The sequence below is a fragment of the Strix uralensis genome, chromosome 12, assembly GCF_047716275.1.
Source record: "Strix uralensis isolate ZFMK-TIS-50842 chromosome 12, bStrUra1, whole genome shotgun sequence".
NCBI lineage: Eukaryota > Metazoa > Chordata > Aves > Strigiformes > Strigidae > Strix > Strix uralensis.
The window spans coordinates 18865608-18882475 of NC_133983.1; the positions used below are offsets into that span (position 1 = coordinate 18865608).

Consider the following 16868-nt stretch of genomic DNA (forward strand, 5'->3'; position numbering starts at 1 on the left):
AAAGCTGTCACATACAGCATATACTTTTTCTTTGCTCATAAAGACTCAAGATGTTTTCATACTTCATGCTCCTAGGAATTTGAGACACAGTAAAGTTTTGCTTTTTTTAAATACTTGAGAACATCTTTTTACCTATGTAAAATGACCTGTAAATTGTACAAAATAAGTTTGGGGAGAGGAAAGGAAGGAACAGAGGTTACTATCAATTTTTTTATCAAGACTAACATATTGCATCCCATTTGAAATAAAAGATGCTCATTTAGACTTAATATAGCACATCTGCTTGAAAAATACATACAAGGCTCCCATTGACTGTAGTGGGAACCTTGCCAATAATATTTCATGGAAGTTATCTTGATATCAGCTTCGGAAAATAAAGACATTTTACAGGGAGTACTAATTCAACAACTGAAAGTTAAAAATAACTCACTCCTACACAAAGAAATTTGATTGTTTTTACAGTTCTTAGCTTTAATTTCAATTTTGTCAGATGTATGGTCTGAGAATAAAACTTAGGTGAAAAGGTCTAGTTTACAGTGAAGTCGGGCAGTTTGACATCGCAGGCCATTGCCATGAAAAGAAAAATGATGTCATGAACAACAGTCTGACTTGATTGCACATCAAAAATACACTTGAACAGTATGAGGATGCAAAAGGTCTTGCACAAAACACAAATCTCTTTTAAAAACGCACGTGCGAATGCAGGAATAGCACTGAAAAGTAAGCAAATGTATACTTTAAGAGTGCCATGATTTCCCCTGTGTGAAAGGTCTTAGAGGTAAACTGGAAAAGGAACAGAAAATATATTTCTGTTCTTTACTGCTCCTTATTCTCTCCTTAGTTTTAGGGCTCATCCATATGGGGAAATTATGTAGTAAACTATACCACAGTGCTATCCATTCCCTGGGTGGACACTCCTACACTAGAGTAAGAGTGGATTTTCCTGGTTAATTTATTTTATTTTGAAAGCAGCATAAGATACATTGGGCGGAGGGGTAGGGGGAAATCCACCCTTATTCCCGAATAAGAACATCCATCCAGGGAACTCACAGCACTGCTACTGAGGTATGAGTTCAGATCTTGCTTTTTATTAGTACAACCTTCCCTGTAGACCTTCCCTTTGTGGTGGAAGTGTGAGCCCCAGGAATTCAACCGGGATTTTACCAAAGCCTGCAGTGGGGCCAGGAGTCCAAGCGGGACCTCTCCTCTCACCTGAGATGTAGGTAGGATGCAGTTTAGATCCAGGGTCCATCATTGCCTCATCCTGCTTTTGGAGCTCTACAAAAGTCCTTCCTTTGAAAACTGAAATATTAGGTGTTACACACAGTGATAAAAACCACCAGATTTTTTTCTTACACTTCATTTTTAAGAGAAAGCCTGGCTACAGTTTTTTGTGTCAGAACCAAATTCTACTTTTCAACATCATTACGCTGATCAGGAAATAATTAGAGGAATATTTTGCTCCTGTTGATTCCATAATGTTGAATGATCAAGTTCTGCACCAAACGAAATACACTGAAGTAGGCTAAAATATGCCTGGGGTTATGTATGTATTGTGAGAGACGTTCGCTGGGAGATGGAATAGGCCAACACATGGCCCTTGGAAAATAACAGTTGCCTTGTAAAATACCACAATGTACCCTTGGTGGTATTTTATGGGATAGCAACTAATTTTGTTATTGGTATAACAGCGTATATCATAAACACAAATTTCATCCTGCAGTGCTTACTTGGAAAGCTCCCAATAATCACGCCAGACTCGAGGGCATGGAGCAACACCACCGATTGACCTCCACAAACCCTGCTGCCAGCTGACCCACGAGAGACATTATGGTGAGAACCTCTTAACCAGCAACCACCAAATATTCCAGTCACACTCATAAAATGAATTGCCTTGAAATGTTAAAAGTATGCCAGAAATAACATAATTCCTTCAAAGGAGTCAAGTTAGTAAGTTAGACCACGGAGACTACTGTCCACTACTATAAATGTACAGTCTTAAATTCTCCCAACCAGACCAACTCCATGAATATCAAGTAAGTACACCTCCAGACAGTGTGGAGGTTTGGAGTTTTCATATCTAAGCTTATTATTCCTAATATCACAGAGACACTTCCCTGAATTGTCCTTCTCCTTCCCAAATTCCCCATCTGACCAGATGTCTTTCTCTCTCTTGCTTTCACCTGTCAATCATGTTCACAGCTGAAATTTGATTTCTCTCCCAACAGTAACCTTAGATGAAATATTACCATAGGGGTCAGAACTGTCTGAACCTTGCCATAAAAGTTCGTTAACTCTTCTGAGACCCGAGAGATATTTGCTTAAAAGTAACGGATTTTGATGCTGGGTTTTTTTGTTGTTTGGGTTTTTTTTTTCTCTAATATGTGAAAGCGTAACCACAAAATATCAGAAGGAAAGCATAAGGAATTGTCCTGGAGAGCAGCAGGCTAAGCAAGTGTCCATCAGGAAAAAAGCTTTTGCTTTTTTATTATATGGATAACAAGAATGTATATCATATATTATTTATATAAATCTAATAGTCACATATATAAATTACAGGAACCATGGAAGTTTTCCTGTGGGATTATTGAAATTAGAACCGTTACACTAGGAACAAGGTGATGGAACATGTGCTGCACCTTTGCAATGAAAATATGAACTTGATGTATTTACTGTATTTACTTCAGCTGAATCATGACTTGGCTCTGTTCTTGCAAAAAGCATATTGCACTTTAAGCTCTCACAAAAAAACAAGTGGTCTGGTTTCCCTCTCATTTACAGTGGTGAAACACAGAAAAAAAAATGTATTGCAGGCAAAACCCTACCCAGGGTGTTCCTCGGGGAAGTGAGCAGAGCATCAGGCTTAAAACGAACCTCTTCTGGTGCTTCTTGAGAAACCTATTCCCGCAGCCTATACACCAAGAAAAATTCCTCTCGGTGCTATTTAACGTAAAGTCTAGAGCGCCAATTACATCTTCCCCATCCTCACTCACATTTCAAATAAGAAAAAAATAGCAAATAAAAAATAATGAAGAATAAAACAAGCTTCATTCCATGAACTAATAAAATTCAATTTTTTTCTAATAGCACGTAACTGTTGATCAAAGTACAGTAGGCTGTATGGCAGCCTGTGCTCTTAAGTAAAATAGGAGGCTTCATAAAAAAATTCACACAGAATCTGTCATTGCAACCTTGCTGCTCATTTAAGCCACTTAGTATTTTTTATAGTCAAGGTCAATAAAAATCAGATTCCATGGAAAAAAATAAAGTGCTTGTTTGAGTCTAGCAGGGGAAGGGACTAAAAGTTTAATTCCCACATTTTCATTAGTGGCATATTTTTAGTCAATGTTGACAGACTCAACGAACACGAATTTCCAGAGGAAAGCAGTGCTGTGAATTAAACTCTATTGTAATTTGTAAGTACAGAAGTTGTCTAACACAGACTCGTGATTTTCATCAAGATCTGAGGGAGATCTTCAGAAGACCCATCCTTAATCCCCATAGCTGATGTCTGAACGCTAGCATTTGAAGAAAAAGAAAGAAAACATTTGCAAAGGATTATATATGAGTTGTGGGACACAGGAGAGCTGCCTGGCTGACAAAAGTACAAAGCCCCATCATTGCAAATGGTTCTTGTAGGCACCTGAAAAATCAGCCTCACCCGAAAGCCAGGGAAACTGCACCACAGACTGTCACCGGCTCCCCGGGGTTGGACCCAAAAGCACTGTCTTAGCAGCAGAAAACAAAGCAGCGAAATTACCACCCCAGCTGAAATATGTCAAATTGCTAATGAAAATGAAAACATACCTTTTTTTTTTTGACCTCAGGTAACAGGGATTTTCACATCACTGTTGTAGATGATTCTCTTGGGTACCTAATTTAGTAAATATATTAAAATAAACCATTATTAAAAGGAATTTTTAGCATTGTAAAACATGTCTGTCCTGCCACTATGGTACAGAATGCGACCTTTTCTGTTCAAATCCTAAATTAAATTTAGAAAGTCTCTTGTACTGTTTATTAACTGTGAGTGAAGAAGAAATTAACACAGATTGAAGTGAAACATTTCTAGCTCACACATCTAGTCTTTACTTCATATTAATAACAGGAGACTCTTACTGACAAATTACCTTAAAAACACGTATATTTGTCTCACTAGTGAATATCAGCTTTTAAGACCAGAAAGCATGTAGCTTTCTGTATTTCTTTCTTAATGATTGTTATTAACTGCACTAATGTAATTGGCAAAATAATAATCAATTTTTGTACACACTCCATTATTTTCCAGACAGTAGTTTAATAACAAAAGCAGAGCTGTCATTTCTCCCTGCGGTTACTCACACTGTACAAATTCATCCTGTCAACACATATTTAAAATCTAATTTAAAAAAAAATCAACATACGAGTGAATCTCTGTACAATAAGTGAGATAAGTCAGTGAGTCAATCCACATTTCTTAAATATGGATATTTTGTTGTGTCCCTTATAGTTAACTTTCTCTCCCTGAGTGTGCATACACAGGCTTATATAGATATTTTCTATAAACCGCCTGCAGGAATGCTTCAGCTCCATTCATTTATTGTAACCGTACAGCATAATCAGGGCAAGGATAAACCACAGGTCTGATCAGTTTGAATAAAAAAACAAAAAGTAAGACAAACTATAGGCGATTTTTCAGCATTTTGATCCCAGATCAGCTCTGCAGCTTTGAAAACAAAAGTCTGCTGCATGTTTGGTGCCAGCTGAATGATCCCTCTCCCACATCCCACCCACAGGTGGGACAGGCACATTGAAACGGTCCCTGCATGCCCCTGAAAGCAAAGGTTCCTGTTTTTTGGTTTTCCTTTTATTTTTTTTTTTTTTGGGGGGGGGGGTGGGTGGGTGAAAGGGGACAGTGCTTCCCTAAATGCAATACTTGGTACATGGCCCAGGATATCTTAAAGCAAATGACTCCCGTAAACCTTTGGTGTAATTTTCCTCAAGATGACCTCTGTTTTCATGCCAATTGGTGAATCCATCCTGTTAGTAATGCATGAGGCCGAGAGGAATGGGTACTCAAGCCTCACACCTGAAGAGCATCCAGAAAGCGATGTGGTCAGCCTGCTTTTAGCAGTCTCAGCCCTTGCTGTGGCCAGCCCTGCTCTAAAACCACAACCATTCAGTCACATCACAGGAGACCTGAAACAGGATGGCACCAACCCGCTTTCACCAGCAAGGCACATTGATTCATTTAGCAGCTTTATTTAACTATCAGTTTATTAATAAGGAAAGAGTCAAAGAAAGTAAGACAGCATGAAGGCAGCCAGAGACACTAAGCAGATTTATTAATTTAAGGAGGCTGATCACTTCATTTTATCTGACAGAGTTGGTGCAAGAGAGTTATACTTCAATAAGTTTTCTACTCTGTACTGTGCTATTTTAAAAGGATTTCACAATAAAGGAAGCTGAAAGACTGTGCACAATCTGGAGACTGTATCTGGTGTGACATGAATATAGTATTTTAACCAGATTTAATCTTACAGTATTCCCTCCTCTACAATGACTTTGCAGGAGGAAACCCTACGGAAAGGAAAATCTGTTCATCCCACACCACAAAACAGTGAATCGCATTGCAGGCTCCAGCAGCTCTTCCTACATAATAAAATGTTTTCATCAGGGAATTTGGAAGCAGTAAGGGGGGGGGGGGGGGGGGGGGGGGAGAGTAAAAAAATACTAGGTCTCGTTTGGTTCACTTTCAGGCTCATTTTCATTGTCACTAACATTTCACTGCAACAACTCCAAGTGCTTGAGGAAGCAGGGGCTGTTCGCAGTGGAGAGCACCACAGCTTTAGAAGCTGATAGCAACAAATAAAACTGATCCTATTCCCATTCCCTTTAGCATCATGACAGCCCACTGTCAAGGCCTTGGCAAGAACTTTTGTTTCAAAATTGGAGAAGTGGGGTTCAGACCACAGGAAAGTGAATCTGCCTGCTTTCTTATAGAAAATGGCTTTAAGCTTAATTGCATACACATTCCAAAATACATCCACACAGACTTGGGAAACTCAGTCTCGGAAAGCACTGTTCTCCGTACTTCAGATTCTTTAAAAGCCATGAAATGTAAATTCCCCCCCCCACAATCTTGCTCCCTGCAGAGATCTCAGGGCCTCATCCAAAATGTCATTTAAAAAGCTTCCTTTGATTGCAGTGGGGTCTAGATTAGTTTCTGTGTGAGCACAGGTGAAAAGAAGGAAAAAGAAAAGGAAGGAAAGGGAGGAAAATTAAGAAAAGGGAAACAACAGAGAAATGATGAAACAGGAAAAGAGGGAAAAAAGAGAAAAAGAGGAAAAGAGAAAAGAGGTGAAAAGAGGAGAGAAAGAAAAGAGGAAAGAAGAGGAGAGAAAAGAAAAAAGAAAAAAGAAAAGGAAAAAGAAAAGAAAGGAAAAGAAAAAAGAAAGAAAAGAAAAGAAAAGAAAAGAAAAGGAAAAGAAAAGAAAAGAAAAGAAAAGAAAAGAAAAGAAAAGAAAAGAAAAGAAAAGAAAAGAAAAGAAAAGAAAAGAAAAGAAAAGAAAAGAAAAGAAAAGAAAAGAAAAGAAAAGAAAAGAAAAGAAAAGAAAAGAAACTGCACAAAATACCAGGGGAAGTGCTCTGAGAACGTACCTAGGGGACGGTCAGCCAGCTGAAGCCGCCTGGGTGACACACCGGAGCTAAGCTCTGGATGCACGGACGGATCCTTTAGTTACGCACAGACTCCCCTTTTGTTCCAGGAATTGAATTTAGAAACAAACAAACAAGCAAACAAACAGACAAAGGATGCTGCCCTCACCCTGCCCCGTCCCGCCCGGTGCCCGCCCGGGTCCCTGTCCGCCCCCTCCCGCTCCTGGCTGTGGTGGGACTCCGGGGCTGGGGGCAGCCCCCAGGCCGTGTGCGTGCGGGCACCTCCACCCCCCCGCGCCCCGGGGGAAGTGTGTGCCCGGGGCCGGGGGCCGCCGAAGGCCGGTGTCCCCCGTGGTGGCGGCCAGGCCGGCCTGGCCGGGGCGGTGCGCGGCCCCTCGCCGGGCCCGGCCCCCCCCCGGTGCGACCCGCCCGCCGGCCCCGGCCCCGCCGTGCGGGCTGTGGGTGCGGCCGGGGCTGCCCGCCGAGCCGCCGGCGGGTGCTGATGGAGAGCTCGTCGGGGGAAGAGGGGGGGTCACACCGTTATGTAGACACCCCCTCCCCGGCCCGGCTTATTTTGAAGCTGCTCGAAGCAGGGGTTTAAAAATCCGCGACAGGATTCTCTCAAAATGTGCTGCTCTCCCCCGGCCGAGGCAGGTGCCGGGCGGGCAGCGGGGAGGCAAACGTGTGTGCCCCCCAGGCCTGGGCACCCTGCTCTCCCCGACACCCCGCAGCCCTCGGGGACATTGAGTTTAACACCGAGAACCAAGGGATGAGGGGCAGGGAGATGCCAGAGCTCGCACTGAAATAGGGTGTTGAGCCTTAACGCCTCCGTACGCAGTCACTGACATTTCTGCTTTAACGGGGGACAAGCTGCTGAGAACATTTTTCAGGACTCTGCTTCTTTATGAATTAACAATCGAGAGCGGCAACCGAGGACACTCCATTCCCTACCCCCGCTGGAAACTTGAAGACACTGCTCGATTTGTTGTTTGCTGGGTGTTTTTTTTTCTGCATGGTGCAGAAACACCACTTCTAGCAAACTTCTGCTCTGGCTTTGATTCCCTCTTTGCAAGACGTCTCATAGAGATGGATTATAAAATAACAAAATTAAAAAAGTGAAGGAAATCATGTCGCAAAGTCCACAGGGTTCCAAACCAAGCAAGGAGAGAGGCAAGGCAATCTCCATCCCCGTAACTCACTGCACCACAACTACAGGCCTGCACACTTCACTGCTGCGTTGGAAAAGTGGCTCTGGTTTAAAAGCTAGACTTCGGGGGGGGAAAAAAAAAAAAAGTGGGTACAGCAACAGCGAAAGAAAATGATCATTTCAGAGAGCGATAAGATATGGGCAGCTTGCATCGGGGGCACTGAGACGTTATCACACTGTGCCGGGTCAACCTGATACAGTGGTAGATAGCTGGGGCTGGAGCTGGAGCTGCCTATCTGACATTACACCCGGCTACAGCCGATCCCTGGCCTTTTGCTTTTTTTCACTTGAAAAGTTAAGTCACATCCTGGACTATTTTTGCATCAAGTTGGCTTAGAGCTCACAAATCTGAATGCACTCAGCCCTCAGAGAGTGACAAATGTTATTCTCGGTCCTCCCCCACAATTTCAGGCAGTCAAGAATTAGATGCGGCAGAGTGTACAGTATCTTAATCTATTGATTTGTATGTGCTGTGCCCAAAAAATTCATTAGAGGAGCCTTAAAAGTGTGAAGTGGTTGAATGCTCAGCTCTCTCCTAAAAAGACAAATTCTCTCAATAGCCGCTCACCTCTGCCACATCCTAGGGTGTGCTACCTCGTATTATTCACACTGAGACCTGCACTTAGATATCTGAAGCATCTGACTACAGATGGCTTGAGTGTCTGTGTGTGTGCACAAGCAGGATTGTTTTTTGTCCCGCCTGAGCAAACAAAATCTATCACACTCTCCATAGCTACCCCTGGAATGCCCAAGTCTCATGGCAGCCGCTCACAACACAACGATTTGGAAAGAGGGAGGGAAGAAAGTTTATTTACAAAATCTTAATTCCTAACACTGAAGTATGTAGGATTTTTTTTTCTTGCGTGAAATTTTAAATTCAGCCATCTGAACAGGTGTCAGAAACAGTGGGTCCATTTAGCTCCTCTGATGATCGGAGTAATAAATATAGAGGATTTCCTTTCAATGCAGCACATGCTGAAATGACACCAATGTAGTTCTGGCATCTGAGCAGATAATTCTGATATATGCATCATTTCCTCCCTAAATCCAGGAAGCAGCTACACTCTCTATCTGATATTAGTATATTATGTCAAATAGAAATTGGTATTAAAATTATGAATGATTCTAGATCAAGAACTTCCTACACACTACGCAGAGGGAGGGGGAGGAAACAGCTGCGCAAAAGCTTTCGGAAAGGAAAGGAAAAAAGAGCTGGGAAAGTTCATTTTTTAAACTAAAAATTTGCTGCCATGTTTCGCGTGGGGGTAGTTTTCAAGTGGCATTTTGATTCAGCGCAGGCGTTTTTGTTTTAAAAGGGCGAAGAAGACTTTCTAATAAATACTAGCTCTCACCTCTCTGTTTGCAAACGGGCGCTTCTCACACGGTGCCTGCCCAGCGGTGGTGAGAAATTGTTCAAGAAATAAAAATACACTGGTGTGATCGGGATATTTCCCTCCCTTCTCACCTTTTTTTTTTTTTTAGGATGTGGTCCGGGATAACATTTCTCAAGCAGGGAAAACGCTGCAGCACAAACACAAAAATACTCTTGGACTCTGCTCATCAGAAGCCCAGGGGTCAGGCAGAGGGTTATGTTTCATTTTAGGGGGGAAAATAAGAAAGGCTTAAGGGTAAGGTGGGATGGGGAGGGAGGAGGGGGCTGAGCCGCAGTGCACACCATTTCCCAGTCAGGGCCACGCTCTGTGCACATATCTCCCGGCACCGGTCACATGAAAGTTCTTTGCAATGTAGTTAATAAATGGGAAAGCACTATAGGACTGTGGGAGAAATAGGGTGTTGTTAGTGATGGAGAGATTAAGGCCACGCACGCCTTTTGACAGACGGTTGCCCGGCTCGGACAGCGTTCCCCCTGCTTTAGCCAGAGAGGCACCTGCGGGAGAACAGTGGGATCCTGCTCCCCTTTGAAATCCTGGGGATTGTACCTCCGAGCTCAATGGGAGCAGGATTGAGGCCAGAGTCAAGCGAGGGGTGATTAATGAATGTAGGTTATTCAGAGCAGAGCGGTTCCAATTAGTCCTCAGCAAGCAGTCCTGCGGCAAAGGTGGGCGCTCCCCTGCCATGATTCATACAGAGAACCCCAACACTCGCTTTGCTTTAGTGAACATTAAAACATACATCTATTTTTTTTCCCCTTCAGTTGGGCAGTTGGCATGTTTCGGGCTGAAATTCAAGTGCAGCCTAAGGAAGGCTGATTTTTTTTTTTTTATTTTATTTGCAAAGCAAGATTGCAATGTGTCATAATGATGCCAAACTAGGAGAGAGCCTTTTTTCCCTCTCAGGTTGGGTGTGTGATGGGAATTTTCCCTTTTGCGCTCAGTCTATTTCTAGGAAGGATTTCTCTTATCACTGTTCAAACAGGATGGGTTTTTTTTTCCTCTGAGAAAGAAGATACTTCAGGGAGGCAGCAGTGCTCCCCTCACTCTGTGCTACTCAGTTCACAGTACTTCAAAAATCCTAATGCCTGCTCCTAACTTCACCTGCAAGGAAGCCTGGAGCAGCAGAAGGGCACGGGGATAAGGCCGGACCAGAAGTGGGTCCTGCTCCGGGAGCTGGGGGCTCTGTGCTCCCTCGGGGGCTGCAGCACCGCTTCGGCGGGGGCTTTGCCAAGGAGAGGCCTCCTTCCTTCCCTTCCTTCAGGCAGGGCTCCTTCAGGAGCTCTCAGCAAGGGCAGCAGTGAAGCCTCTAAGTGACCCCCTGCGAAAAAACCTGGACATCAGTAAAGGCTCAGCCAGGGAAGGGGAGGCTGGAGAAGAAATAAAAAGCAGCCCTGTCTTTATGAGAGGAGATAATTCTCTGTTCAGCCAATAGCAACTAGTTTACCCACAGATTACATATTAACCAGAAAATAGAACTCGAATTAACCAGAATCTGGAGCTTGAACCATTACTCAAACCCTGGTGCAACAGCAGGTCAGATGCCAAAGGGCAGGTTGGTGCCCTGGCGCTGGGGAGGGGCAAGGTGCAGCATCGGCATCGGGGACCACGGCCACCAACGCCCGCTGTCACCCACGGTGGGGCTGGCTGTCCACACCCTCCACAGGGACCTCAGCAGCAGCAGGTTGACCTCCAGCAGCACCCAGTGCCCACTGACGCAGGCTGTCGTGGGTGCAGGCGCTGCGGGGGGGCTCAGGGTCGCATCCTGACCTCGGCACACAGGGCAGGATGGGGTCCAAGCCGTGGGCTGGACCAGCCAGGCAGAGGAACTGCAACAGGTCCTCTCCTTCCAGTGCCACCAGCACCCAGGAGGGATGACCTTACAGCTGGGAAGAAGTTGCACCAAGAGCAGCAGGGGGGAAAAATATAAAGGAAAAAAAAAAGTGCTGGGTTTATGAGCCTGAGCCTGGAGATAAAACCCTCATCCTGGAGGGGCTGGAGCATCCTTCGTAGAGGCCTCCGCTTCTCAAATAAACTGGGCAGATCATCCCATTCAAAGAGCACGAGAGGGCTCTGAAAATGGACACTGGAGGCTCTCGGGGAAGGTGGCTTTAAACGAACTGGGCTTGAGGGTTTGAGGAGCCTTTCGAAGTCGAAATGCCCTTCGACGTGGAGAACTGAAGAGGGGCTCGTAGACCTGAACATTTCTAGCACATTAACCTTTGCAGTGATTGTTTAGGACAAATAACTCTCAAAAGTTGGAGGAAGTCCTTTGATTTTTTTTTTTTCTCTGCTCCTCAGTTTTCTCTGCGCTTTCTAAGGCCTGTAGCAAAAAAAAAAAAAAAAAAAGGGAAAAGAAAAAAGAAAAAGAAAACCACAGGGCAAATGAAAGAACGGGGGGGGGGGGGGGGGGGGGCAAAGAAAACTAAAAAAAGGAGGCAGTATGGACCCAAATGGCACAAAATCTTTCGATCTAGCGTTAAGTGGCTCTGTGACAAGCCAAGCCTGATCCGGTGTCATCTCTTACTAGAGACAGGCATGCTTAGCTGGGATCAGATGATAAGAGGATGTGAAGTCTTCCCTTTCACTTCACTCCATCATAAAACAATCAAAATATAGGGCCATATCATGTCATCAGGTTTTTAAGCAGACCTCCCCTTTGAGATCTCCTAAAACCTGGTGGGATGATCTGAGTCACTGAAACTGCGCTTATTGCAATACTGAGAAGTCAGAAGCAGCACCTGAAAGCTCACGTTTTTCATCTACCTGAAAGATAACTTGATTTCTAGTGGGCAACAATTTTCCATTTTACACAAAGCTATCCTTTCCCTTCTCCCCTCCTGGCTATTATTGAGTCCAGCTCTTGTATCAGCATCACCCCTTTGCCAGGCAGTACGCTGAAGTACTGCTCTCGGAGTTATTGAACTTTAAACTACAGACTAAGAAACTGAGTACGGAATCAAAAAAATGCAGTTTATTATTGTAGATTATTCTCTCTTTTGATATAACCATAGAGTCGAAAATGAAAGAAAAGCACATAGGAACATCACACGTGGTTAGTTAGTAACTCAAGATATAAAACAATTTTGCACAGCAAAATATGTAAAAGAAAAAGTAACTGACAAGATTTTTTTATATTTATTGTGGTAAGATTTACTTTCCATTTTTTTTTAAAAGACAGGATATCAGTCCCTGAAAATAAAATTTACTGATTATTGCCTTTAAAACTGTGGAATTTTTGAAGTTACAGAAAATCCAGTTCTGCACCACAATACAACTGTAAAAAAATCTGCATCATTTTAAAACTGTGCAGTAATGCCATCTTTATAACTGCATAAATTGTATTAGCGTTCTAAACAGGTTCGTAATTTTTTTTTTGTTTTTGTATTATATGCTTGCAGGTTATATCTTAGTGCAATTCAGTCCCAAATACTTCAATTTTGAAAAAAAAAAAAAAACAACCCATACATTTTGAATGTAAAATACCCCTATAGATATAAACAGGGGTGCCTCCCCCTTTTAATACTTTGGTTTTCAAATACAGTCAGTGGTATAGCAAGGACTACATATACCCAACTTATATTTAAGTTGCAAGCACATGCTGCATAAACTACTTTTTAAAACAGTCCCGTTGCAAATTCTACCCCCCTTTACATCACGACAGTAAACAATTTAGTGCATCAATCTTTAAAAAAAAATCTACATCTAAACAGACCTAACTCTTTCGAATTTATCTATAACATTCCTTTATCTGTAGCATACATTTTAACTGGGCTAACAGATGACAGAAACTAGAATTAAATTATATACTAGGAACCCAGAGCATTCCACATTTGACAATGACCAAATGCAAAAGGAAAAAAAAAAAACTGGGGCAGATCACTTAAAATTAATTTTTAGACTGTTTTAGGCAACAGCATGGTTTCAATGTCCCCCCCAAGTGGGATGTGAATTTTGTTTTTGAACATCTTTCCAAAGTTCTTTTTGTGTTTGTTTTGGTTTTGTTGGTTTTGTTTTTTTGTTGGTTTTTTTTTTTTTTTTTTTTTGCCACATTAGGTTATCAAAATCCATTCTGGCAGGTTTTTTGAGAGGGAATGCTTCAGTGCATTTAAAAGGAAGTCTGAAGTTTTGAGTAACTCAAAGCAGTTTTAGAGCAGATGCAAACTTTAATGGGGAGGAAGAGGAGGAGGAAGATCAAAGGTTGCACTTTTTTGCTTTCAACCCAAAAAAGTGATGAGGCAATAAAACAAAAGGATGAATGCCATGCCATAATAGTCTCCAAAAGTCCATTTCCAAGCAAAAGAAAAAAAAAATAATTATACCATACATGACCAGCATGCAGGGTTTTTTATTAATATAATGTCTCTTTTTCATAGTCTTTCGAAACAGTTATAGTTCATTGTTGCTAAGACAAAATAGCAAGCGTAATGCATGAGATGAGTATGGGATTCTAATGGCAGACTAAAGTCTCACGTTTGGCAGATTAAGGCCAAAACTCACATGAACACACTGAAGGTTGATGCAGGCTTGATTTTGGCAGGTTCATCTAGGCATATCTCTAGTTTTGCACAACAACGCTAAAAACTGATGGAACGCAGCAAGCTGGAGTCTAAAAATTTCACATTGTTTTTGTATTTTTTTTTGTTTTTGTATTGTTTTTTTATTTTTTTAAATTTTATTTTTCTTTTTGCAAAGCTCAAATCTCATATGAAGAACTCAGGATGGCAAAAAAAAAATAATCTGACTTTTTTTGGACACAGCAAGCTCAAAAGAAAAAAATAACCTCATGAACTTAAAAATATATATATAATGTGGATGGCAGGTTTCAAAGAAGAGCAAGCTTCATATGAAGAACTGAGTTGGTGGCGAGTTGGATCTTTTAAATTTAAAAAAAAAAAAAAAAAAACAAAAAACAACAGCAAGCCCCCACAAAAATAATAATAATAAAAAAAATAATAAAACAGAAAAGGAAGTCATGTAGAACTTTAGGTTGGCCAACACGGAGCCAGCCCACCTTAAAAAGAAAAAAACAAAAACCAACCCAAAAAGCAACTTTGTTTTAAAATTGTTTTGAGTTAAAAAAAAAAAAAAAAAAAGTAATAGAAGGTGGCAAGCTGGGTTGTCGCTCTAGCAAAGCCCCCAACAACAACTCACACGGAGAACTTTTAGTTAAGGTGGCAAGGCTGTGGGAACTCACATGAAAAACTCTGGAGAGGAAGGGTTGTCGCTGCTGGATCCGTTTTCTCTGAAGCCATTGCTGACCAGCTTCTCGTACTTTTCCTTGTAGGCGTCCCTCTCCCGGACCAGCCTGGAGATCTCCTGCTTTAGGTGCTCCACTTGCTGCAGCAGCTGGTTCTTCTCCGACTCCAGGACGTGCCGCTGCTGGACCCTCTTGAAGCGGCAGGACTGGGCATAGCCCCTGTTTTTGAGGGTCCTCCTCTTCTGCTTCAGCCGGATCACCTCTTCCTTGCTGACGCCCCGCAGCTGCCGGTTGAGCTCCCGCACCGACATGGTCACCAGCTGCTCGTCGGAGAAGCGGTCGTCGAAGTGGAGGCCGCCGCCGCCGCCGCCGCCGCCGCCGCCGTGGTGCGGGTGGTGCAGCCCCCCGGCGCCGCCGCCGCCGCCGCCGCCGCCGCCGCCGCCGGAGCCGGCGGCCGAGGAGGCGGAGGAGGGCGGCGCGCTGCCCGGCGCCGCGGCGTGGGGGTGCCCGCCGCCGCCGCCGCCGCCGCCGTGGTGCGGGTGGTGGTGGTGGTGGTGGTAGTGGGGCGCGCCGCCCTGCGCCGCCGCCGCGGCGATCACCGCCGACACCACGGCGGCCGCCGAGCCCATCTCCTCGGCCGGCACGGAGCCGCCGGCGCCGGCGGCCGCGGCCAGCTGCTGCCCTCTAGCATAGCCATCGAAGGCGCCGGGCAGCGGGTGGTGGCTGCTGTTGATCAGCGCCTCCACCGCGTCCTCGGGGCTGAAGCCCAGCGCCTCCGGGTTGAGCTGCTGCGGGTAGCCCGTCATCCAGTAGTAGTCTTCCAGGTGGGTCTTCTGGTCGGTGCCGGAGCCGGGGCTGGGCGCCGAGAAGCTGGGGGACGGGGGCACGGAGCTGCAGGGCGTGCTCATCGGGGTGGAAGAGAGCGATCCCCCGGCGATCAAGCGGCCGCACTGGCTGATAATGCGATCGGTCTCCACCGGCTCCTTTTTCACTTCAAACTTCATCAGATCGAAGTCATTAACATATTCCATGGCCAGGGGACTGGTGGGCAGGTCGGAGCTGCTCATTGCCAGTTCTGATGCCATCCTTTTGCTGCTGACAGTCCTCCAGAAAGGGTGCGCTCCGGGAGCGAGGGGACTGCTCTGAGTTGCCACCGGGTGAGCCAGCTTGATTTTTGGCGAGCTCTGCTCCGCTCTCTCCTGCCTCTGCCTCTCGCCACGGCCCCTCGCAGCCTCCGCTCCAATTCGCCCCGGCTGCTCTCGCTCCCGCTCCGCGTTATCCTTTGCAGAGTCTCCGCTGCCGCTGATGCATCAGAGCGAGGGGCTCTCGCTATTCGCCTTTTGCATAAAGGGTTTTTTTTTTTTTTTCTTTTCCTCCTCTCTCCCTCCCTTCTCTCTCTCCTCTCTCTCTCTTTTGCAGCTTGCAAACTGCAGCTGGAAGTGTTAGCTGGTGTTGCTGCGAGTAAATTTGTTGTTGTTGTTGTTGTTGGTTTGTTTTGTTATTTTTAACACTTCATGGTGCCTTTCCTCTGGGCTTTCTCATGCAAAGTGCAGAGCGAGAAGAGAGGTTCATCGGGGAAGGGAGGAGGGAAAAGAGAGCGAAGACAAAAAAAAAATCAAAGTCGATATCGCAACCAAAATAATAATAATAGTAGTAGTTTAAAAAAAAAAAAAGAGATAGAGGAAAAAAACACTCGACCCCAAAGCTACAGCGAGAAGATGAAAAATATTTTAAAGGTTTCATCCAGCAGGAGAGTTTAAAAGCATTGCTGAGTTTTATAGCGCTCCTGACGTCAAATGGGAAATTGACTCGGCGGCCGGACCAATGGGCGGCCGCCATCCCAGCCCTCATTAGCATAATAGTCTAGAAACAAGGAAACTTTTCGGAGCTGTCAATCAGGGCCCCATCAGCTGACTGTCAGCTGGGGAGCGCCTTAACCCCTTCCTGCCCGCCACCTCCCGCCGGACTCACCGGGTAAGCGGGTGCGGGACGGGGTTGCGGTGGGGCCGCTTCTCCGCTCCGCTCCGCTCCGCTCCGCTCCTCCCGCTCCTCCGCCGCGCCGGGACGGCCCCGGCCGCCGCGCTCCCCGCGGCCGTGCGCGCCTTCGGGCGAGCGCCCTGCCCCGGGGCGGGGTGCCCGGGAGCTGCCCCCGCCGGGCGGGCGGTGCGGGCACCCGAGGGCGCGGGGGAGCTCCCTCCGGCCGGGGAGGGGGGAGCGCCGGGCGCTGCGCCCCGGCGGGGACCCGGCAGCGCGGCGCCGCCTCCGGGGCCGCTGGCAGCGCGGGGCTCCGCCGCGCCGGGCGCGGAGACCTTCCCCCGTGCCGGGGCCGGGTCACTCGCTCCGCTCCGCTCTCCCGCAGCGCCTCTGTCGTTTATCGATTATTTTTTTTACGGGGACAGGGCATCGATTCCTCCATCCGCTACACACACACACA

The 16868-nt window shown here is 45.4% G+C and overlaps 1 protein-coding gene across 4 annotated transcripts in view; it reads right to left on the reverse strand.

Moving 5' to 3' along the window:
- Positions 1 to 16545, reverse strand: part of MAF (MAF bZIP transcription factor) — a 192772-nt gene extending 176227 nt beyond the window's left edge. For 2 of the 4 annotated variants that reach the window (XM_074882175.1, XM_074882174.1), the window contains exons 1-2: positions 14432 to 16373; positions 3808 to 3874 (exon numbers count right to left, since the gene is read on the reverse strand). In XM_074882175.1, coding sequence (XP_074738276.1) covers positions 3841 to 3874; positions 14432 to 15519 — 1122 coding nt within the window. In that variant the 5' untranslated portion in view covers positions 15520 to 16373 and the 3' untranslated portion in view covers positions 3808 to 3840. Of the gene's footprint in view, positions 1 to 3807; positions 3875 to 11291; positions 11558 to 14431; positions 16374 to 16405 lie in introns of those variants that run through there. The other 2 variants (XM_074882176.1, XM_074882178.1) reach the window with 2 other exon arrangements.
- Between the last annotated feature and the right edge of the window lie 323 nt (positions 16546 to 16868).